This window comes from Dendrobates tinctorius, unplaced genomic scaffold (genome assembly GCF_039654945.1).
Source record: "Dendrobates tinctorius isolate UK_male_01 unplaced genomic scaffold, ASM3965494v1 ptg000062l, whole genome shotgun sequence".
NCBI lineage: Eukaryota > Metazoa > Chordata > Amphibia > Anura > Dendrobatidae > Dendrobates > Dendrobates tinctorius.
The window spans coordinates 924,399-948,403 of record NW_027361730.1 but is presented as its reverse complement, the minus strand read 5'-3'; the positions used below and the strand labels follow the sequence as shown (position 1 = coordinate 948,403).

The following is a 24,005-nucleotide window of genomic DNA, read 5'->3' as shown; positions in this document are numbered from 1 at the left end:
TTTAAAAAAGACATCCAACAAACTGGAGCAAGTTCAGAAAAGAGCGACCAGAATGGTGACTGGTCTGCAAACCCTGTCTTATGAGGAAAGGTTGCAGGATTTGGGAATGTTTAGCCTGCAAAAGAGAAGACTGAGAGGAGACTTAATAACTGTCTACAGATATCTCAAGGGCTGTCACATTGTAGAAGGATCATCTTTATTCTCATTTACACAAGGAAAGACTAGAAGCAATGGGATGAAACGGAATGGGAGGAGACACAGATTAGATATTAGAAAAAACTTTTTGACAGTTAAAGTGATCAATGAGTGGAACAGGCTGCCACAAGAGGTGGTGAGTTCTCCTTCAATAGAAGTCTTCAAACAGAGGCTGGACAGATATCTGTCTGGGATGATTTAGCGAATCCTGCTTTGAGCAGGGGGTTGGACCAGATGGCCTAGGAGGTCCCTTCCAACTCTACGATTCTATGACTTATCACCTATCCTATAGATGGGACATAATTTATAATCCCTTTAAGTTCTAGAGGATTTGGAAAATCTGTATTTTTTTCATAGATGAAAACTAGTTTCGTCTTCATGATGTTTCTTATAAAAATATTAATGGGGTTGTCCACTACAAGGACAACGATTTTGAATCTCTGTTCTCCCCCCAGTAAAATAATAACACTTAGACTCTCCTCCAGCGCAGTTCGAGCAGTATCAGCATTGGCTTTCCCAGGGATTGCGTGACATTGTCACGTGAACCCTGCAACCAGTCGATGTTGACTTCGCATTACCTTCTTTAGACAAATGCAAATGAAGAATGCGAGAGCAGCTGCAATTTTCATGTTTTCTGGATGCCTATTACATCGATGGGAGAGTAGATTGAAGCCAGCACTGATTTGCTGTAACATAGCAATCTCACACAATCCCTGGTAAAGCCAGTGCCGACACCGCTGGAACTGCGCCTGCACTGGAGATGAATTGTGTTATTATTTACTGGAGGTAAGCTTAGGGATTCAGAAGGTGTTGTTTGAGTAGTGGACAACCATTTTAAGGCGGGGATCACACTACCGTGTGTGATGCGAGAAATTCGCACAAGACTCTTGCATCAACACCCGGCTCCACCGCCAGCACTCAGGACCAGAGCAGCGGCTGCATAGAAATACATGCAACCGCAGCTCCGGTCCTGAGTGCCGACTGCAGAGCCGGGCGTTGATGCGAGAGACTCTTGCGAGTTTCTCACATCACACAGGGTAGTGTGATCCCGGCCTAACACTTGTCACACCACACCAATAATAAAAGCATTTTCAAACTACTATATTTTTTTTAAAGTTGATCATGGAGTAATTGTGGCATTAATTGGGGTTAGCAGTATTTGCATTCACTCAGTTAATCCAGAATTAAATGAGGTGAAGTTGTGCATCATTTCCTACGGGATTGTTCAGCAACTTTGGAAGTGCCAGTAGCTTTTCATTAGGAGAAGTGATTAAGTGGGACAAGTGGAAGAGAGCTCAGGTGTGTTGTTCACTAGCCCGGTCCTGGGCTTCAAGTGACATAACCTTAATTGCTGTATTTTCCATGATAGTCTTAAGGGAGACAGCGGTGATGGTGTTGTGGGCCTGTAAATCCACTTCTCATACAGCTGGCATATTGATTCTTACACACAAAGACTATGTATGAAAAATATACCATTAAGTTGCTTTTTGGTTAACTGTTTTGAGTGCTGAAAATGAGAAAATAAATGTTCCAGTTGTTAATAGCTCATTACATAGGTGTTTCTCCATAGCCTTCAGATTTTTTTTTTTTTTTATATCTACTTGTGCTAGTGAATCGGTGTAACCTATTATGACTTTGTTCTCATGAATTAGGTTATGTAATAATTTTGGGGGTAAGAGTCATATAAAAAAAAAAAAAAACATTTCCGAAATCAATTTTTTTCTAAGAATATGGCTTAAACGCCATTCATTGCCTCACAATTTTATTATTTTTTATTTTACTCATTTGTATAGCGCCATGAATTCCACAGCGCTTTACAGTCATTATCGCCACGGTCCCGGATAGGGCTCACAATCTAAATATTTAACGATCTTCTTCTTGCCATTAGCCTACCCTGGGTGAACAGAGCATGACCATCACACTGCTGCATCATCTTGGACTTGGAAATGGATCCTAACCTTGGATTTAACTATATGGCTTCTGGATAGTTCCTTTACTTTTTTGGGTGCCTTGTCTACTATTTTCTTTGTTGAATCTGTTTCCAGTGATGACAGTAATGGTTCTATACCCTAGCAGTCTGTAGTGTGATTTATTTATTTATTTTTATTTATTTTTCATGCAATTAAAATCACATTTTTATTCAGGATATTCTTAAAAAAATAGTCTTGGACTTGTGCATAAAAGAGCTGGGGTCCCTGGCAATCAACCAACACGTTTCGACCTTTGAGGTCTTAGTCATGGTATCCAAGACTAATTTTTTAAGAATGTCCTGAATAAAAATGGAATTTTAACTGCATGAACTTCCGCGCTGGAGTCTACTCCCTTTTTTTTCCCTTTTACAGAAAAGGTTTTGTTATAATTTAACAGTATTGGGCCTAATGTTTGGTTTTGTCGTACTGAGATTGTTATCCGTTTGCACAAACAGACACTAGTAATAAGCCCAAGTGCTTGTTACACAAGTTTGCCTAGGGTGTTCAGGTATGCACCTAGTATCACGGGTGATCGAGTGACATGGTCGAGTCCCTTTGGCCACATGTTTTGAGGCTGTCTAACAGCATCACTCGAGCCCCCCTGATACTTGGTGCATGCCCGAGCACCTTAGGCAAACTTTAATAACGAGCATTAATGGACACTTTACAGGTTTTTTTTTTTTTTTTTTTTCCATTTGTTGGGTGATAAATCAGAGAGTAGATGTGGACCAAAATTGCCCATTCTTTTAAATGGATCGCATTTCCAACGACATCCCTGTTGCAGCCGTGGTGTCCTTTGCAACATGGAGGTGAGAATAACGTCTTAGGTTGGCATGTAGCTGACCTGTATTAATGAAAAATGAAAAAGCCGTGATGCTTGTGTTAGCAAAACCAAAACTTCCAATAGCACAGCATAAGGTATTTTTGAGTTCAGATGTAAAGTTTAAATCCACTGCAGCATCTGCATGCATCTTGTATTAGTTGTACCTTGGGAGAATTTTTATATTTATGGGCTGTAGCACATCACTTGATGTCATGCCTGGTTAACCCACATCTACATATCGTATACACAGCTAATATTGTAATCGCATGCCATGAGGAAGCATTTCCGCTCCAAAATGATTCTATATACAGCGAAAAAAATCTTTGGTTTTCATGTGTGGATTGTAGATGGAGCTACCTGCTGAGCACTTGGCTTTTCTGCCCTTTGTTTAATTAGAAAGGTTTTACAGATGAGGTTGTTTTAGTGTTATTGCTTCTCCTGTTGATCATGTCTCTAGAGGTTGCACCTAACAAGTAGGTTACACTTCTCAACTAGACAGGGATAGTAATTATTTCTGCACTCAAATTCTGTGGTATCAGTAGTAAGGTGTTCATTAGTATTAATATTTGACCTGCTACAAGCAACCCAATTACGATAATTTCATTAAGGCCAGAATTTAGCTCTAAATATTTCCGGTTTTCACTAAACTGGAAATTCCATAATTTACTTGTTAAAAATGTGGGAAATAAAACTTAAGATGCCATAGCAGTTCATTATGGCAAAAAAAGTAATTTATCAGTTTTCTTTTAACCCCATGAGAGAAAGGTATGTATGTGAATCTCTGCCCCTTGCATTACTTAAGGGCTCATCACCAGTTCATACAGTACAGACCAGCTGGTACGCCTGTGTAAACTATGAAGTTTCCATGGGTTTGCATGGGGACTATGGCCTTTTTATTGCCAAAAGGAGCCATTTGTAATCAAACAATGATTGCCCATCTTGGAGGACGTTCCATTAATGATTAAATAGTAGAGAACCCCTATCTGCTGCTACATCTGGTTTGAGTGGAATTACACTTTAAGGGGAACCTGTCAGAATGTTATCTACCCACCACCAACCCCTGCAAGCTGTCCCTCCAATGTCATCTCCATCTCTGATGCAATTTGTTGCTCCCTGACACAAAAAAATCCTTGTTATAATCTATATATAAATGAGGCTTATGTGCTCTGGGTGTGTTTAAAGCTCTTCCCAAGCCTCTCCCTGCCTGGCTCTTTCCCTTGCCCAGCCCCACCCACCTTCCTCTGTGTAGCCAAGTCACTAATCCAACAGGCAGAGGGAGGGTGAGCTGAGGGGGAATAGAGACTAGGAGTCAGAGGCTTGGGAAGCACTTTGAAATTCCCAGAGCACTTAAGCCTCATTTACATATGAATTAAAACAGCAGCCTTTTTTCCATCCAGGGAGCAACATGACCATATAAACAGCTATGGAAGTGGGATTGTACTGACAGATTCCTTTTTAATGGAGTTGTCATAGCAAGGGAATCTTTCTTCCTTTATACAGAAGATTTGAATGTAAAAAAATGATTATACATTTCTATCCTATATTGCATATTGTGTGTAGAATAGAAAGTGTGGTGTTGTGTGTTTTTTGTTTTTTTTTTAACTACACATATATATATACACATTTTCATTTTTGTTTTCTCTATATATAGGCTCAGCTACGTGCATTTATCCCAGAAATGCTAAAATATTCCACGGGAAGAGGGAAACCAGGTTGGGGTAAGGAAAGTTGTAAACCTATCTGGTGGCCGGATGACATACCATGGGCTAATGTGCGTAGCGATGTCCGCACTGAGGAACAAAAACAGAGGGTAAGTTCTGCTGTCCATGGCATCAGACAAATGGAAGGACCTTTAGGCTATGTGCACATGCTGCGGATTTTGCTGTGATTTTGGCCGCTGCAGATCTGCAGCAGTTCTGCAGACAGTGTACAGTACAATGTAAGTCTATGTGATTTACAATCTGCTGTGCACATGCTGCGGATTTTTAACTGCGGTAAAGCTGCGGTTTTGAATCTGCAGAAAGAAATGACATGTCACTACTTTTCTGCGGATTCTGCTGCGGTTTACCATCTCCTCCATTGTAGAGGTGATAAACCGCAGGGGAAACCGCAGGCCAATCCGCAGATAAAACTGCAGGTCATTTTACTTGTGGTTCCGCAGACACAAATCCGCAGACCAATCCGCAGCGTGTGCACATAGCCTTAAACTGTGTCCAACATTATTTTTAAGGGTCCTAAAAATAGTGTTTACTATCTAATATATACTTGCCTTGTAATGTCTTCACATCCTGTTCCATTCGGATCCCAGAATTCCAAGCTGCAGAAGTACACCGACCAAGTGATGGGTGTCTCAATATAGAAACTACTGGTGGTACCAGCCTCTTGCGCTGTACCACCAGCAGAACACCGTCGCAACACACACACACACACACACACACACACTGTATACGCTGTACGCAACACACACACACACACACACACACACACACTGTATACGCGGTACGCACCACACACTGTATACGCGGTACACACACACACACACACACACTGTATACGGCGTACGCACCACACACACACTGTATACGCCGTACACACCACACATGCACTGTATACGCCGTACGCACGACACACTGTATACGCCGTACACACCATACATACACTCTGTATACGCCGTACGAAGCCTGTTGCGTGGTACCACCAGCAGAACACTGTTGCGAATACGCCGAGGAGAGGAAGCAAAAGACAATACTGACATTACAGCAGGGGGATCACAGAGGATTCATTTTATGAGGTAAAATATTTCATGAACTGTTCTTAAACAATATTTTACCTCACAAAATGTTTCCACTGCGATCCCCTGCTGTAATGTCAGTATTGCCTTTTGCTTCCTCTCCTCGGCGTATTCGCAACAGTGTTGGATGAGGTGTAAAACTGCAGCGTTTCTGCACCAGACAATTGACATGCTGCGGATTGAAAACCGCGTGGAAAAATCCGCAGCATGTGCACAGCGTTTTTTTTTTCCATTGGAAATAAAGGTACTGTACAACGCAGCAGAATCTGCTGCGTTTCCGCAGAGCCAAAACCGCTGCGGAAACGCAGCAGATTTCACTGCATGTGCACATACCCTAAGCATCTTTCATTTCACCACAGCTGTTTAAAAGATGCTGAGCTGTGATTGGTTGCTATGAGCAACAGTTTTCCTTGTAGTCAGTTGTGGTAACTGAGGCCTATTATGCTATGGTGTTATCGTCCTTCTGTAAAGCTAGAAATTACACAATTTATTACTGTGCCAACACAGACCACCCCCTGTCACAAACTGCATGGGGAGCCCAGAATCAGGAATTTCTTTGTCTGGCATGAAGCACCTCATTAACTTAAAAATTCAAACACAGATTTAAAAAAACAAACAAAAAAACCCCCACAAGACTGATTTCTCCAACCCAGGCATCATTTTAATCGGTTTAACAGTGCCATCCTGACAATGTTGGCTCTGATGGGATGATCTGGGATATTAGGGGTAGTAGTCCTGTGGCTCTGACAGGATGATGTAGGATATTACAGTGTTCCAAATTATTATGCACAAAGAGTTTAGGAGTGATAAGGTTAGAATTTTTTTTGTTAGTCATTTATACTCATTGATGGTGATGTGAGTCAGGGCTCTTTATATCACTGAAAGCAATTGCAGATACCTGTGCAAATTAGTTTGGCAGGTGTGTCTAAATAAAGACAAGACTACTTAAGAAGGCTGTTCCACATTATTAAGCAGCCTACATTTTTTGCCAAAATGGGAAAGAAAAAGGATGTGTCGGCTGCTGAGAAGCAACAAATTGTGGAGTATTTAGGTCAAGGCATGACTACAATCAACATTGCCAAGACACTTCATCGTGATCATCGCACAATCAAGAAGTATGTAGCTGATTCCCAGCACACACGTGTGCGTGCTGATAAGGAAAAATTGAGGACTCTTTCCAACAGGCAATTGCGTCAGGTTAACCCCTTTCCTACAAAGGACGTAATATTCCGTCCATGTGACCCTGGACCTAACTACCATGGACGGAATATTACGTCCCAGCGATCAGCGGCACCCACGTGGTGAGCGCCGCTGATCGCGGCCGGGTGTCAGCTAATTGTGCCGGGTGTCAGCTATGATAATGTGTCAGGGGCGGTCACGGACCGCCCCCGACACGTTAACCCCTTGCACACCGCGATCAAACGCGATCGCGGTGTACCGGGGGTTAAAGGGAAGCATCGGCAGGGAGGGGGCTCCCTCCGTGCTTCCCTGAGCCCCCCACGGCAGCGCAATGTGCAGCGCTGCTGCGGGGGGCTCTTTCCCTACAAGCCCCCGGATCCAAGATGGCGACGGGGGCCTGCAGGGAGCTGACTTCCTCACTGCCTGCAAAGCGCAGGCATGAGGAAGTCTGCAGCCGTGCCTGTGACAGATCGCTGATCTGTCACAGTGATCTGTGATGTGACAGATCAGCGATCTGTCACAGGACAGTGATGTCCCACCTGGGACAAGGTAATAAAGTAAAAAAAAAAAAAAAGTGTTAAAAATAATTTAAAAAAAATCGCTAAATAAATTAGTAAAAAAAAAAAAATATTCCCCAATAAATCCATTTTTTCAAAATAAAAAAACAATAAAAGTACACATATTTGGTATCGCCGCGTCCGTAATGACCTGCCCTATAAAACTGTCCCATTAGTTAACCCCTTTAGCGAACCCCTTAAAAAATAAAAATAAAAAACGAAGCAAAAAATAATGATTTATTATCATACCACCGAACAAAAAGTGCAATAACGCGCGATCAAAAAGACGCATATAAATATCCATGGTACCGCTGAAAACGTCATCTTATCCCGCAAAAAACGAGCCGCCATACAGCATCATCCGCAAAAAAATTAAAAAGTTATAGCTCGCAGAATAAAGCGATGCAAAAATAATTATTTTTTATATAAAATTGTTTTCATTGCAAAAAACCGACAAAACATAAAAAAACGACCTAAATGAGGTATCGCTGTAACCGTACTGACCCGAAGAATAAAAACGCTTTATCAATTTTACCGCACGCGGAACGGTGTAAACGTACCCCCCAAAATAAATTCATGAAACGCTGATTTTTGTTCATTCTGCGTCCCAAAAATCGGAATAAAAAGCGATCAAAAAATGTCACGTGCCCGAAAATGGTACCAATAAAAACGTCAACTCGTCCCGCAAAAAATAAGACCTCACATGACTCGGTGGGTCAAAATACGGAAAAATGATAGCTCACAATATGTGGTGATGCAAAAACTATTTTTACAATAAAAAGCGTCTTTTAGCGTGCGACAGCCGCCAAACATAAAAACCGCCATAAATCGTAAATCAAACCCCCCGTTATCACCCCCTTAGTTAGGGAAAAATAATAAAACTAAAAGAAAATGTATTTATTTCCATTTTCCCGCTAGGGTTAGGGCTAGGGTTAGGGCTGAGATTAGGGTTAGGGGTGTGTTGGGGTTCGGGTTGGAGTTATAATTGGGGGGTTTCCACTGTTTGGGCACATCAGGTGCTCTCCAAAGGCAACATGGCGTCTGATCTCAATTCCAGCCAATTCTGCGTTGAAAAAGTCAAATGGTGCTCCTTCCCTTCCAAGCTCTGCCATGCGCCCAAACAGTGTTTTACCCCCACATGTAGGGTATCAGCCTACTCAGGACAAATTACAAAACAACTTTTGGGGTCCAATTTCTCCTGTTACCCTTAGGAAAATAAAAAATTGGGGTCTAGTTTCCAAAATGGGATCATTTGTGGGGGGTTTCCACTGTTTAGGTACATTAGGGGCTCTCCAAAGGCAACATGACACCCACAGACCAATCCATCAAAGTCTGCATTCCAAAACGTCACTACTTCCTTTCCGAGCCCCGACGTGTCCCCATACAGTAGTTTTCTCCCACATATGGGGTGTCAGCGAACTCAGGACAAATTGGACAACAACTTTTGGGGTCCAATTTCTCCTGTTACCCTTGGGAAAATAAAAAAATGGGGACTAAAAGATGATGTTTGTGGAAAAAATACGATTTTTTTATTTTCACGCCCGGACGTTATAAACTTCAGTGAAGCACTGGGGGGTTCAAAGTGCTCACCACACATCTAGATAAGTTCCTTGGGGGGTCTAGTTTCCAAAATGGTCTCATTTGTGGGGGGTTTCTACTGTTTTGGTACATCAGGGGCTTTCCGAACGCAACATGGTGTCCGATCTCAATTCCAGCCAAAAACGTCAAATGGCGCTGCTTCCCTTCCGAGCTCTGCCATGCACCCAAATAGTGGTTTACACCCACATGTGGGGTATCAGCGTACTCAGGACAAATTGCACAATAACTTTTAGGGTCCTGTTACTTTTGGAAAAATAAGAATTGAGGGTGAAAAGATCATTTTTGTGGAAAAAATATGATTTTTTTAATTGTACCGCTGTACGTTATAAACTTCTGTGAAGCCCTTGTGGGTTCAAAGTTCTCACCACATATCTAGATAAGTTCCTTGGGGGGTCTAGTTTCCAAAATGGGGTCATTTGGGGGGGTTTCCACTGTTTAGGTACATCAGGGGCTCTCCAAACGCAACATGGCGTCCGATCTGAATTCCAGCCAATTTTGCATTGAAAAAGTCAAACGGCGCTCCTTCCCTACTGAGGTCTGCCATGCGCCGAAACAGTGGTTCCCCCCCACATATCAGGTATCAGCGTACTCAGGACAAATTGCACAATAACTTTTGCAGTCCAATTTCTCCTGTTACCCTTGGTAAAATAAAGAAAATTGAACCTGAATTATTTTTTTTGTGAAAAAAAGTTAAATGTTCATTTTTTTTTTAATATTCAAAAAATTCCTGTGACGCACCTAAAGGGTTAATAAACTTCTTGAATGTGGTTTTAAGCACCTTAAGGGGTGCAGTTTTTAGAATGGTGTCACTTTTGGGTATTTTCTATCATATAGACCCCTCAAAGTGGCTTCAAATGTGAAGTGGTCCGTAAAAATAAAATGGTGTTGCAAAAATGAGAAATCGCTGGTCAATTTTTAGCCCTTATAACTTTCTAACAAAAAAAAATTTTGGTTCCAAAATTGTGCTGATGTAAAGTAAACATGTGGGAAATGTTATGTATTAAGTTTTTTGTGTGCCGTATCGCTGTGATTTAAGGGCATAAAAATTCAAAGTTGGAAAATTGCGAAATTTTCAAAATTTTCGCCAAATTTCCGTTTTTTTCACAAATAAACGCAAGTTATTTGAATGCAATTTTACCACTAACATGAAGTACAATATGTCACGAGAAAACAATGTCAGAATCACCGGGATCCATGGAAGCGTTCCAGAGTTATGACCTCATAAAGGTACAGTGGTCAGAATTGTAAAAATTGGCCCGGGAGTTAACGTGCAAACCACCCTTGGTAGTGAAGGGGTTAAAAGAGCAGCTGCAAAAATGCCTTGTCATAGCAGCAGACAAGTGTTTTTTCTCCTTCGTCTCATCGGGGGACACAGAGACTGTGGGTGTGTGCTTCTGCCGTCTGGAGGCTGACACTAAGTATACAAAAAAAAGAGTTAGCTCCTCCTCCGCCGCATACACCCTCGCCCCCAGACCGGGCGTAACTCAGTTTTTTGCTTAGTGTCTGATGGAGGCACACGCAGTCTGGAGCTCCAGACTAGATTTTTTTTTTTTTTTCCTATGAAGATAAGACAGGGGCGACGGATCCTATAGAGAGGGTCCGATCTCCCCAAATCATCAACGGGCGACCACGTGTGAGTAACCCTCCACGTTTTTGTTTTTTTTTTTTTCTCTCCCGCACCGAGGGACACATCTGGGACTTTTCCCCAGACAACCATTTTTCTTTTTTATTTTGTAAAGAGGCGGCAACGCATCCTGATAAGAGGATTCGGTTTCCCCATCGACCCCAACGGGCGAGCACGTGTGAGTGATCCTCCACGTTGTTCTCTCCTGCAACGTGGGAATGCTTTATGCCCCTACCACCCCTAGGTAGTGAGACCAGGGGTGGAGTTGGAGGCGCAGGTGAGCCAAGGGATTGAAGCGGGGGCGGAGAGCGGTGCAGTAGCCTCCCCCTCCCTGCCCAGGGATGGGGTTGAGAAGCACCTCAAGAGAGCCCCCTCGGCGGCCCGGCTCACCTTTGTTAATAGGAAGACCGGGACCGGGTAGTCCGCCTCTCACCCGGCGCTGCCCCCGGCGGGTAACGCCGCACGCGGAATGCGGCCAGAGCCCCGCGGGCGGACGCGGCCCCCACTGTATGGGAGATCCGGGAGTGCCGCGCGAGGCCCCGCCCGCTGACTTCCGGGGGTAGCCGGAAGCCCCGCCCTCTAACTTCCGGGGGCGGAGAGCGGCGGGCGCACACAGTTACCGGGGAGCTCCCGCCCCCCTCCCTCGAACGCCGCACGTGGAGTGCGGCCAGAGCGCGGGCGGCCGCGGTCCCCGCTGTATGGGGAGGTCTGGAGTCCGCGCCCCCGCCCGCCGACTTCCGGAGTAGCGGAAGCCCCGCCCACTAACTTCCGGGGGCGGAGAGCGGCGGGCGCGCACAGTTACCGGGGACCTCCCGCCCCCCTCCTTGCATTTCCTCGCCGAAGTGGGGCCGGAAGCCGCCGCCTATCTCCCGGAGTGCGAGTGCCCCGGCGAGTAACGCCGCACGCAGCGTGGAAGAGACGCAAGTTGGGACATTACCGGTGGGTGAGTGCAACCCCATTTTCGAGTGCCGCACTAGTAGTCAAGGAAGGGGTTATCCTCCTCCTCCTACCCTACCTTGCAATATGTCTGGCAAAGGGAAAGCTCACTCTTTCCTATACGCTGTTTGCGTTTCCTGTGGGGTCAGGCTGCCTAAAGCGCAGCCGGGTAAATTTTGTGAAGCCTGCGAGTCGGAGCGAGCCCAGGAGCCCCCCATTGTTGCAGAGCCCAGAGGTCAGGACCCTCCAGAATGGGCGGTGTCTTTATCACACTCTATGATGTCCCTTACAAGGGCAATTGAGTCTCTCCAAGGCCCAGGCAGGGACAAGGATGGTGGTCTGCCAGCGGAAGACAGCTCGTCCACGTCTCAGGACCCTCCGACCGTTAGAGGCCGCTCCAGCACCAGACAAGCTCATAGCAAGAGAGCTCGTTCCCCGTCGGCCGGACCCTCTGGGGCTTCGGCGGCGGGTATTAGGGTATCTCGTTCCCCGTCGCCGAGCTCAGGAAGCGAGCAGGATGAGGGCGAGGAGGAGGAGGAGGAGGCCTGGAATCCAGAAAGCCTGGGATACCAAGACTCGGTGGACAGCCTCATTGAGGCAGTCAACCAGACATTAGAGATCGAGGACGATGTCTCCACGGCCTCAGGTCACAAGGTCTCCTTCAAAAAGACCAGGCGACCGCATAGAAGGTTTGCCACGCATCCGGAGTTCGAGGAGCTAGTCCAGAAACATAGGGAACACCCGGATAAGCGTTTTGCAATGCAAAAAGCGCTGCAAGCTAAGTATCCGTTTCCTCCTGAACTCCATAAGGGATGGGTGGAGTCGCCAGTAGTGGATCCACCGGTATCACGTTTAGCGTCAAGATCGCTATTGTCGATACCCAGCGGTTCTTCTATCAAGGACCCAACTGATCGCCTTATAGAGGGGCTTGCCTAGCCCCCTCCTTTGCGGCTACTTGGGTGGCTAAGGCCATGGTTTCATGGGCGGACGCTCTGCAGAATGCCCTCCAAGACAGAGATCTGCCTGCGGAGGTCTTGGAGGTGACAAATCAGATCTTAGGGGCAAGTGATTTTCTCGTCAGCGCCTCTCTGGACGCGGCCGAGTGTTCTGCTGTGGCAGCAGCAAATGCGATCGCCGTTAGGCGAGCATTATGGCTGAGATTGTGGAAAGCGGATTCTATCTCCAAAAAATCCTTGACCTCATTGCCTTTTCAGGGCAATCGGTTGTTCGGTGAGAAGCTTGATAAGCTTATCTCAGAAGCCACAGGGGGGAGGAGTAGTTTCCTCCCGCAGCAGAGGACTTGGCCAGCGTCCAGGCAGACACAGAGGCGTTTTCGGCCCTTTCGTAACCCCTGGAGGGGGACTTCGGCCAGAGCATCCACCTCCGCAAATGATGGTCAGATTAGGGAAAGGCAAACCTCTTACAGAGCCAATCCGCTGGGTAGAGGCCGAGGCCGTTTGCCCAGAACAAGGGGGGCCAGATCCCAAAAGCCTCCAGCAAAGTGACTCGAGGCGCTTCGTACCTACGGACGACAGAGTGGGCGGACGCCTACTAAGGTTCAGCCACGTTTGGGTCGCAGTGGCACGCGACGCTTGGGTGGCAGAATTGATATCGTCTGGGTACAAGATAGAGTTTCTCGGACTCCCGCCACGGCGATTCTTCCATTCCCGGCTTTCCGGAACAGAATCGCAGGCGGAGGGTTTGTTACAGGCCATAATGACGCTACAGCACAACGGGGTCATTGTCCCAGTGCCGAAAAGCGAAGAGACACAAGGTTTTTACTCCAACCTGTTTTCGGTCCCCAAAAAAGATGGGACAGTAAGGCCAGTATTAGATCTAAAAATCCTGAACAAATTCATCAGAGTCAGGCGGTTCCGGATGGAATCCCTCCGTTCGGTCATTGCAGCCATGGATCCAGGGGAGTTCCTGGCCTCGATCGATGTGCAGGATGCATATCTGCACGTTCCGATTTTTCCTCCACACCAGAGGTTCCTGCGTTTTGCGATCGGAGGGCGACATTTTCAATTTGTTGCTCTGCCCTTCGGTCTGGCCACTGCTCCCAGAGTCTTTACGAAGATAATGGCGGTGGTTATGGCCATCCTGCATGCTCGGGGCATAACGGTACTACCTTACCTGGACGACCTTTTGGTAAAGGGGCCGTCGTTTCAGGCGTGCCAGGAGAATGTCAGTATCACGCTGGATACCCTGGCCCGTCTAGGCTGGTTGATCAATCGGAACAAGTCGTCCTTGGTTCCAGCCCAGAGAATCATATTCCTAGGCATGGTTTTCAACACCTCCCGGGGGCTGGTGATCCTCCATCAGGACAAGGCGCGAAAGATCAAACAGGGGGTACGGAACCTTCTACAGCCAGGCTCCAGATCCATCCGGTACGGCATGAGTGTGTTGGGCAGAATGGTGGCGGCGATGGAGGCAATCCCGTTTGCCCAGTTCCATCTCCGTCCGCTTCAGCATGCGCTTTTGTCAGCATGGGACCGAAGGCTGCTATCCCTCAGTCATCGGTGCACTTTGTCTCCGCTGGTCCGACGATCACTCCGATGGTGGACTCGCGACTCGTCTCTGGTCCAGGGGAAACCCTTTCCCCCGGAACAGTGGTTGGTGGTGACGACCGATGCAAGCCTGCAGGGTTGGGGAGCAGTTTTCCAGAGTCACACAGCCCAGGGGCGGTGGTCCATTCAGGAGATAATTCTCCCGATCAACATTCTGGAGATACGGGCAATACGATTGGCCCTGCAACATTTTCAGTGTTTCCTGAGACACCGGCCGGTGCGCATTCAGTCGGACAATGCTACAGCAGTAGCATATGTCAACCATCAAGGGGGCACGCGCAGCCAAGCAGCCATGCGCGAGGTTGGGCTGGTACTGCGTTGGGCCGAAAAGAACCACGTGGTAATTTCAGCGGTGCACATTCCGGGAGTCGAAAACTGGGCGGCAGATTTTCTCAGCCGACAGGGGGTCGCGGCAGGGGAATGGTCCCTGCACCCCGAGGTTTTTCAACAGATCTGCCAACGGTGGGGGACACCAGACGTGGACCTTATGGCATCCAGAGAGAACGCCAAAGTACAAAGGTTCGTCGCTCGATCCCTCGACCCGCAGGCGATCGCAGCAGACGCTCTGGTGCTTCCATGGAGCCAGTTTCGTCTCCCGTACTTGTTCCCCCCGCTACCTCTGCTTCCAAGAGTCATCAGAAAGTTAAGGAGGGAGAGGGTTCCAGCAATTCTGCTAGCCCCAGACTGGCCTCGGAGGGCCTGGTATGCAGATCTGGTTCAGCTAGTGGTGGACGTACCCTGGCGTCTTCCAGATCGGCCGGACTTGCTGTCCCAGGGGCCGATCTACCATCCGAACTTAGGGGCCCTGTGTTTGACGGCGTGGCCATTGAATCTTGGCTGTTAACACAGGCAGGATTCAGGCGCGAGGTGGTGGCCACGATGGTGAGTGCCCGTAAGCCTTCCTCGGCGAAAGTATATCATCGGACTTGGGAAGTTTTTTTCCGTTGGTGTAGGGATCGCGGAGTGGCTCCTCTGGTTTTTTTCAATCCCCAACGTACTGGCTTTTTTGCAGGCAGGGCTGGACGCAGGATTGGCTCCGAGTTCGCTCAGAACGCAAATCTCGGCCCTGTCGGTCCTTTTTCAACGAAGGGTCGCTTCGGTCTGGCAGGTTAAGACGTTTATGCAGGGGGTCGCACATTTAGTACCCCCCTATAAGGCGCCGACGGAATCATGGGACCTGAACTTGGTGCTCAGGGCCCTTCAGGAGCCTCCCTTCGAACCGTTACAAGAAGTCTCCTTACCTTACCTGTCCAGGAAGGTCTTTTTTCTGGTAGCTATTACGTCTATTAGGCGGGTTTCGGAATTGGCGGCTTTATCTTGTAAACCGCCGTTCCTGACTTTTTATAAGGATAAGGTAGTTTTAAGGCCAGCTCCTCCCTTCTTGCCGAAGGTTGTCTCTGCATTCCATATCAACGAAGACATTGTCTTACCCTCGTTTTGCCCGGCACCGGTGCACAGGGTAGAAAAGGCTTTGCACACCCTGGATCTGGTAAGAGCTCTTAGGAGGTATGTGACAAGGACAGCACCTTTCCGCCGGACAGACTCTCTATTCGTGATCCCAGAAGGGCGGCGGAAGGGGCTTGCTGCGTCCAAAGCGACTTTGGCCAGATGGGTTCGCCTGACGATCCAAGAATCTTATGAAATCAGTGGCACGCCGGTTCCGGCAGGGATCAAGGCACACTCGGCTCGAGCAGTGGCTGCCTCATGGGCACTGCGACACCAAGCTTCAGCGGAACAGGTGTGCAAAGCAGCTACCTGGTCCAGTTTGCATACGTTTGTCAAACATTATAACGTACATACCCAGGCATCCTCGGATGCAAGCCTGGGAAGAAAGATTCTCCAGGCAGCAGTTGCGCACCTCTAATCAGGGGAGCAAAATAGCATGGATTGGGTGAGCTAAGATCCCGCCCAGGGACTGCTTTAGAACGTCCCACAGTCTCTGTGTCCCCCAATGAGACGAAGGAGAAACATGGATTTTTGTGAGTACTCACCGTAAAATCCTTTTCTCCGAGACGCTCATTGGGGGACACAGCACCCACCCTACTAGCCAGTTGGTTTTTGCTTATTTTAAGTTATACAAATCCTTATGTAAGGATCAGGGTGGTCCCTTTTCCAGATGTATAATTTCTTGCCTGAATTTAAGGCGCATTCTCCTACTGCTTATGCACTAAACTGAGTTACGCCCGGTCTGGGGGCGAGGGTGTATGCGGCGGAGGAGGAGCTAACTCTTTTTTTTGTATACTTAGTGTCAGCCTCCAGACGGCAGAAGCACACACCCACAGTCTCTGTGTCCCCCAATGAGCGTCTCGGAGAAAAGGATTTTACGGTGAGTACTCACAAAAATCCATGTTTTTGTTTTTTTTTTGTTTTTTTTTAATTCGTTTATTTAGCACCAGGATACAAAGAATGTACAACGTACATAATGACTTATAAAATAAAAGGCATTATACAAAGCACACGTCTCCGTCCATAATAAAATGTAATACAAAGAGATTGTACATTCTTATAGATAAACAAGGTAACATGTATATTTCCTTCCTAGCATATGTAAAGGACAATTGCTTATGTATTTTCCCACACGTGTATCAATCCATTTTCACAAACCTTGTCATATCATGCAACCGTAGGAACTAACTAAAACTCCTAAACTACAACTACTGCTACATCATCTAATATCTACTATTCCCGCAGCCTGGTTTCCTATATTACACTATGTCACATGTCTGGCAAAGTGAGGTGAGAGGAATTCCACCCCTCCCAGATTTTTTCAAATTTACACGGGCATCCCCTGTTTTGGTATAACGTGCGCTCATATGGGACAATTGAGTTCACCAGCTTGATCCAAAGCCCAAGGGAAGGACATGAGCCGCCCATCCACCGCAGTGCCAACACCTTTCGTGCCATAAACAGTGTCTCGCGCAGGAAGACCCCAGTATAGCGATCCCAAATCTCCTCCTCCCACACCCCAAACAAGCGGACCAATGGTTCTAGAGGGACAGGGGCTTGCACCAGGGATGTCAGCAGTGCAGTTACCTCTTTCCAGTAATGTAGGATAGTGGGACATTGCCACACCATATGAATAAAATCAGCATCTGGCGAGTGACATCGCATACACTCTGACGACTGACGCCGACCCATCTTAAAAAGTCGCAGCTGAGTTAAATATGATTGATTAATTATATACAGTTGTATCTTTCTGTTAACAGATAGTGATACTCCAATCGGAGACTCCAGAATCTCCTCCAACTCCTCTCCTTGCACTTCAGGAATGAGTCGATCCCACTTCGTCTTAATAGAGCCTATGACTGATTCTGCCCCTACTGACAGTATATATGTGTACAAGGAGGATATGAGACCCTGGGGACCCTGTGAATTAAGGATTCCTATTAGAGGTAACGATGAAATATTACGGTCCACACCCCCATCCCTCTTATGTGACTGAAGAGCCGATCTCAGCTGCAGATAGCGAAAAAATTGAGATCTCGGAATATCATGTGTGGTCTGCAATTGTTCAAAAGACTTTAAGGTCCCTTGGTCATACAAGTCTCCCACTGAAGAAACGCCACACTGGGTCCAAAAAACGGCGGATGGGTGATTCAGTAGCTCCGGAAAATAGTTATTACTCCACAGGGGCATTTCAGCTATAACATCTTTAAACCCTATTACATTCTTGATTTGTCTCCTTATCAATCGAGCCAGCCGGAGCAGGGGTAATAGACGTGGGGCATTAGTTCTTTCCATCTCAAGGAAACCTAATGGGCAATCCGCTTGTGCAGCGTGAAGCAGGTGGCTTTCAGATTTAGGAAGGCAATTACCCGGCATCCAGTTATTTAAAGCTTTAGCCTTCCCAGTAGTATAGGAAAAAATCTGGTAACGCCGCCCCGCCTCCCTTCTTTGGTCTTTGTAAAGTGGACAATTTAATTTTGGACCTAGTTTTCCCCCAAATAAAGGACGTGACTAGAGAATTAAGATTAACAAAAAAGGACTTGTGCACCGCTACCGCACTGTGCTGAAGCGAATAGCTAAATTTAGGGAGTAATATCATTTTAATCAGATTAATGCGTCCAGCCACAGATAATGGGAGCCTACTCCAAGACGCAAACTTAGCTTTAACTAGTTCTAACAACAGGTGGACATTAAGTTGTAGATCAAGCGCACTATTCTTAGAAATATGCATGCCCAAATATTTAAAACTAGACACAATAGGCAGGGAGGAGAGAGCATCCAACTGGGGCATTGGGGTATGGGAAAGGAGTAACAAGGCAGACTTCTCCCAATTTATGTGTAAACCTGAATATTCACTAAATCTATCTATAAGGGATATCACCTGCGGCAAAGTTTCTTCCACGTCACTCAAGAATATCACCATGTCATCAGCATATAGGCCTATGGTATCCACCCGACCTGCTATATCTATACCTCGGATATTAGGGAAGGACCTTATACGTATTGCTAGTGCCTCTATCGCAAGGGCGAAGAGAGCCGGGGAAAGAGGGCAACCCTAATGGGTTCCTCTATGCAGTGCGAAAGACTCAAATATAGAATTATTTATTGTAATACGGGCCTTAGGTTTCATATATAATTTTTTGATCCATGTTATAAATTTAGTACCAAAACCATATCTTTTCAAACATGTGGCGAGGAAAGGCCATTCAAGGGAGTCAAAAGCCTTGGCAGCATCTAACGATGCCAATGCCCATTTATTATCTGGCACCAGGGAGCTATACTGGACTATTGACTGGACTCTTCTGATGTTAATGGAAGTACTTTTACCAGGCATAAAGCCCATTTGATCAGGATGTATGAGATTCATTATAATGGAATTCAACCTGGTAGCTAGAATCTTGGTAAAAATTTTAGAGTCCACATTCACTAGTGAAATGGGACGGTAGGATCCACATTCTAAAGGGTCCTTCCCCTCCTTCCAAAGCACTATGATATTAGCCCCGTAAAAGGATTCAGGCATAGAATTCCCTTCCCATATTCCCCGAAATACCTTCACCAAGAGTGGCGTCAATATATCCCAGTACTTCCTATATAATTCAATTGGGAACCCATCAGGCCCAGGTGCCTTCCCAGAGGCCATGTATGTTATAGCCTTATCTATCTCCTCTGCGGTGAACTCAGCGTCCATAAGGGCTCGTTGTTCCAAATCTAATGTGGGGAATGATATATCTGACAGATAGTCTAAACACTCCAAAGCGTCAGTCACTTTTAGATTGATATAGCGACCTGTAGTAATCCTGAAAACAGCCAAGAATATCCTCTGTCGAAGACACCAGTATACCATCCTCCCCACGCATCTGCAATATCGTATTTGAGGTGCTGTGCTGGCGCACCAGATAGGCCAGGAATTTGCCAGTCTGGTTCCCCAATTCGAAATAGGATTGACGGGTGAAGAATAGTTTGCGTTTAGATTTAGTATCCACATGTTGAGTGTATAACCTTTGGGACGCCAGCCACTCAATCCTGTTCCCGCTAGTTTGGTCGGATATATATGTTGCCTCTGCGTCCTTAAGTCGTTGCGCCACCTCGTCATCCTTCCCTGCGGTTACCCGCTTAATATAAGAGATCATGGAGGACAAACAGCCCCTCAGGTATGCCTTAAGGGTGTCCCAGAATAGATTAATATCTTGGGGTTCCGGGTGGGACGCGATGAAGCAATTCAACTGATCAATCGTTCTGTCGGGAGACCCTATCAGTTTTAATCAGAAAGCATTTAACTTCCAAGCTATTCCACTGCTTACTTGCCCATATTTGATTTTAAGGATGACCGGACTATGGTCTGAGATTCCCCTAATTCCATGCTCTATATCTGGGTTTCCCAACTCCAGTCCTCAAGGCACACCAACAGATCATGTTTTCAGGATTTCCTTTGTATTGCACAGGTGAAGCAATTATCACCTGAGCAATACTAAGGAAATCCTGAAAACATGATCTGTTGGTGTGCCTTAAGGACTGGAGTTGGGAAACCCTGCTCTATATCAGCCACCCACATTGCCAGACCGCCAGAACCAAATATATAATCTATGCGCGATAGAGAGCGCTTAGTGGATGAGTGACAAGTGTATTCTCTTAACTCAGGGTGACGCACCCTCCACAAATCCAACCACCCACCACTCCCCATAAATGACGACGGGGTTGTTATCGTTGGAGAGGACCCCCCAGTCGCTTCATCATCCAGCCTCAATTTATCCAGGCGATTGTTCATGACCATATTAAAGTCGCCGATACAAATAACATCTGCGTCTGTGTAGTTAAGGGCAAAACTCATTGCCTTCTGCAGGAGGGATATTCGAGCCGGAGGGGGGTTATAAATACATAAGACCACATACTTCCTGGTGTTTATCAATGCGTGGACAAAAATAAAACGATCCTCAGGATCCCTCCGAGTCTCCCTCGCTTCCCATCTGACGTCTTTATGCACCAACAGCGAGACCCCCCTCGAGTAGCTGGTATGAAATGTATGGGCAGACCATTGTACCCAGGGTTTCTGCATGCACCGCGCCGTATCCCTAGTCAGGTGCGTCTCCACCAAGGCCACAACGTGAGGGCGATAATGTCTGACCTGTGAAAAGACCTTGATCTTTTTCCGAGGAGTTTTTATTCCTCTTGCATTCCATGTCATACATATTAACTCCGACCCCATATTTCACTCCGCTGGACATGGTACATAGGATTACCCGGGCAAAGTTTAGAGACATCACCTAGAGATTGAAATTGTTGCCAACTGCGATTATAGCCTAAAAAAATACCAAAAACCACTACGGAAAGAAAAAGTGAAAAAACAACAAACAACATAGGAGCAGAGTCCTGTACTCCCATCACAAAACAAACATGAGGATACCATCACTGATCTCAGTGTCCGGTATTGTTGGTGACCTGGACGTCCTCGAGTACAGCTCCAATCAGCCGATTAAGAGAAAATACCAACAAGAGATACATTAGGATTTTTTTTCAGCAGACCCTCCATGGGATCGTAGCCACTCCGTCGGGTCTGTAAAAAACAAAGTAGAGCCTCCGTGGACCACCCGGAGCTGGGCCGGGTAAATCATCGAGTATACAGTATTCCTCTCCCGTAGATGTCTTTTGACCTCCGTAAACTGCGCCCGTTGTTTCTGGAGTTCCGCAGAGAAATCCAGGAAAATTGAGATCGTGGCATTACTGAACTTGATAGGACTCTTTTGCCGCGCCAGTCGTAGAGCCACGTCTCTATCCCTGCAGTTGAGGATGCGTGCTAGAAATGGTCTAGGTGGGGCTCCCGGAGGAAGAGGCCTAGTGGGGACCCTGTCAGCCCTCTCCACCACAAAGATTCAGGAGAACTCATCGCCCAAAGTAGTTTTAAGCCAGTCTGCTAGGAACTGCTCTGGATGTTGTCCCTCTGATCGCTTCGGCAGGCCAATAATTCGGATGTTGCTCCAACGCATTCTATTCTCCAGGTCATCTGCTTTTTGCTTCCACGCATTCATGGAGCCTGCCACTTTCGTTAGTTTAGCTTCCATGGGTGTGATGGTGTCTTCTACCTGGGATACCCGCGTCTCCACCTCCGTAATGCGACCCTTCATTGCCTGCACGTCTTGTCTGAGGCGTCCCACCTCCGTGTATACGTCCTCTTATCTTCCCAGACAGAGACGTCCTGGTTAAGGAGATAGCCTGCATGAGCTGCTCAGACGCCTGCTTAAGGGTTAATTCCTCCTGCTCATTCTCCTCCCCACCCTCAGGTGGCCGGTTCTTACGCTGAGCTTGTGAGGGATTATTTTTATTGGGTCTTGAGCCCTCAGCGTGGTCCAATCTGGCGTATTCCTTCAGCCTTTCGGCCGCTGTTCCAGACACCTTAGAATGACTCATTTCAGCACGATGGGGCACAACTGGGTAGCAGAAACAGTGCACTCAGAGCCCACCGAGTCAGGGCTACAGACGGGTATATTGGTCAAATGGTGGCTGCAGGTCTCAGAAGCAGTACAGACCCGCAGCGTTACTCAGGGAGGCAGTGTCCAGATCCAGGCGGCAGATAAGGGCCACTATAGCCCAGGGGGAGAACACCAGGACCCCACAGGGACACCGGCCAGAAAGGGATCCAGGTCCCTGCAATGATGATGCTGGCAGGGCAGGCTATATAGCAGAGGGGGGAGCGCAGGGCCCAATTTTCCAGGGCACACACCGCCTGCTCCCCTCGAACAGTCAGAATGTACTCTCACCTTCCTGCTGCTCCTCCAGCGCTGCAGCAGGGGAGCTCGGCGCCGCGTCTCTTACAGGCTGAGCGCGCGCCTCCAATATGTCTGCCGCCCCATGCAGGCCCCACCGGCCGTCCGGATCCTCACAGCCGCGGGCTCTTAAAAAATCCAGCCCCGCACTCCCAGGGGGTCCAGGAGTGTCCCCAAGTCTCGAGGGGCCAGTGGACAGACAGATATCAGCAGCGGTAAGGGTCTGCTGACCGGGTATTTTTCAAGATGGCAGGAGCTATTAGAAGCACGTCCTCTTCGCAGCGCTCCATAGCCACGCCCCCAGCAGACAAGTTTTTGAAGCTGCTGGTGCCTCCAACGTCCCCTGAACAACAAGATGCAGGGTCCTTCAGAGGTTTGCAGCTGTGCGTAAGCCATCCTGTCGACCAACTCTATCCACTGCACACAAGCAGAAACGGCTCCAGTGGGCCAAACGATACATGAAGACTGACTTCCAAACTGTTTTGTTTACCGATGAGTGCCGTGCAACGCTCGATGGTCCAGATGGATGAAGTGGAGGATGGCTGGTTGATGGACACCCCATGAAAACATGGCTAAGGCGCCAACAAGGAGGAGGTGGAGTAATGTTTTGGGCTGAAATCATGGGGCGAGAGATTGTCGGCCCCTTTAGGATCCCTGAAGGGGTAAAGATGAACTCCATAATCTATGTGGAGTTTCTAAAACAGCACTTCCTGCCATGGTTCGTGAGGAAGAACCGTGCTTTCTGCAGCAAGATCATTTTCATGCATGATAATGCACCGTCTCATGCTGCAAATAACACATCTGCATCTCTGGCTGCTATGGGCATAAAAGAGGACAAACTTAAGGTGTGGCCACCATCTTCCCCTGACCTCAACCCCATTGAGAACCTCTGGAGCATCATCAAAAGGAGTGTCTATGATGGCGGGAGGCAGTTCACATCTAAGCAACAGCTCTGTGAGGGTATTCTGTCCACATGCAAAACAATTGAAGCACAAACCATCCAAAAACTGACAAATTCCAACAAGGGGTCCTATGTGCAAATGTAACATCACCTAGAATAAAATTTTGACTTGAAAACTGTTTGATTTCATTTTGTAATAAGCTGATAATGCTTATAATTTCACAATTGACCATTTTTTTTGTTCAAAATAAAAATAAAAAGGTTGAAAACTCTGCTGTGCATAATAATTTGGAACATGCATTTTGAGTGTTTCTTATTTTTAAAAATATACTGTTTTCATAGGCAGTTTGTTCAAAAACATTGCAATTATGCTAGAATATTAGATGACTGGAAAATAACAATGACTGCAATTCATATAGGTAATTTAGAGAAAATATGAGGAAATATTTTTTGCATAATAATTTGGAACACAGTGTAGGAGCAGTAGTCCGGTGGCTCTGGCTGACGGGATGATGTGTGATATTAGGGGTAGTAGTCCAGTAGCTCGGGCTGACGGGATGATGTGGGATATTATAGTGAATGCTATGCGGAGCAGCTTTATATATAGATAGATAGATATATATTCATTGTAATTTGTCATAACTAACTGTAGTTAGTTA

At 46.8% G+C, this 24,005-nt stretch overlaps 1 protein-coding gene across 1 annotated transcript in view; it reads left to right on the top strand.

Annotated features, from left to right (window-relative positions):
• Positions 1–24,005, top strand: part of NRF1 (nuclear respiratory factor 1) — a 122,252-nt gene that overhangs the window by 42,415 nt on the left and 55,832 nt on the right. Inside the window, exon 6 of the mRNA XM_073579189.1 lies at positions 4,640–4,798. Within this exon, the coding sequence (XP_073435290.1) occupies positions 4,640–4,798 (159 nt within the window). The remainder of the gene's footprint in view (positions 1–4,639; positions 4,799–24,005) is intronic.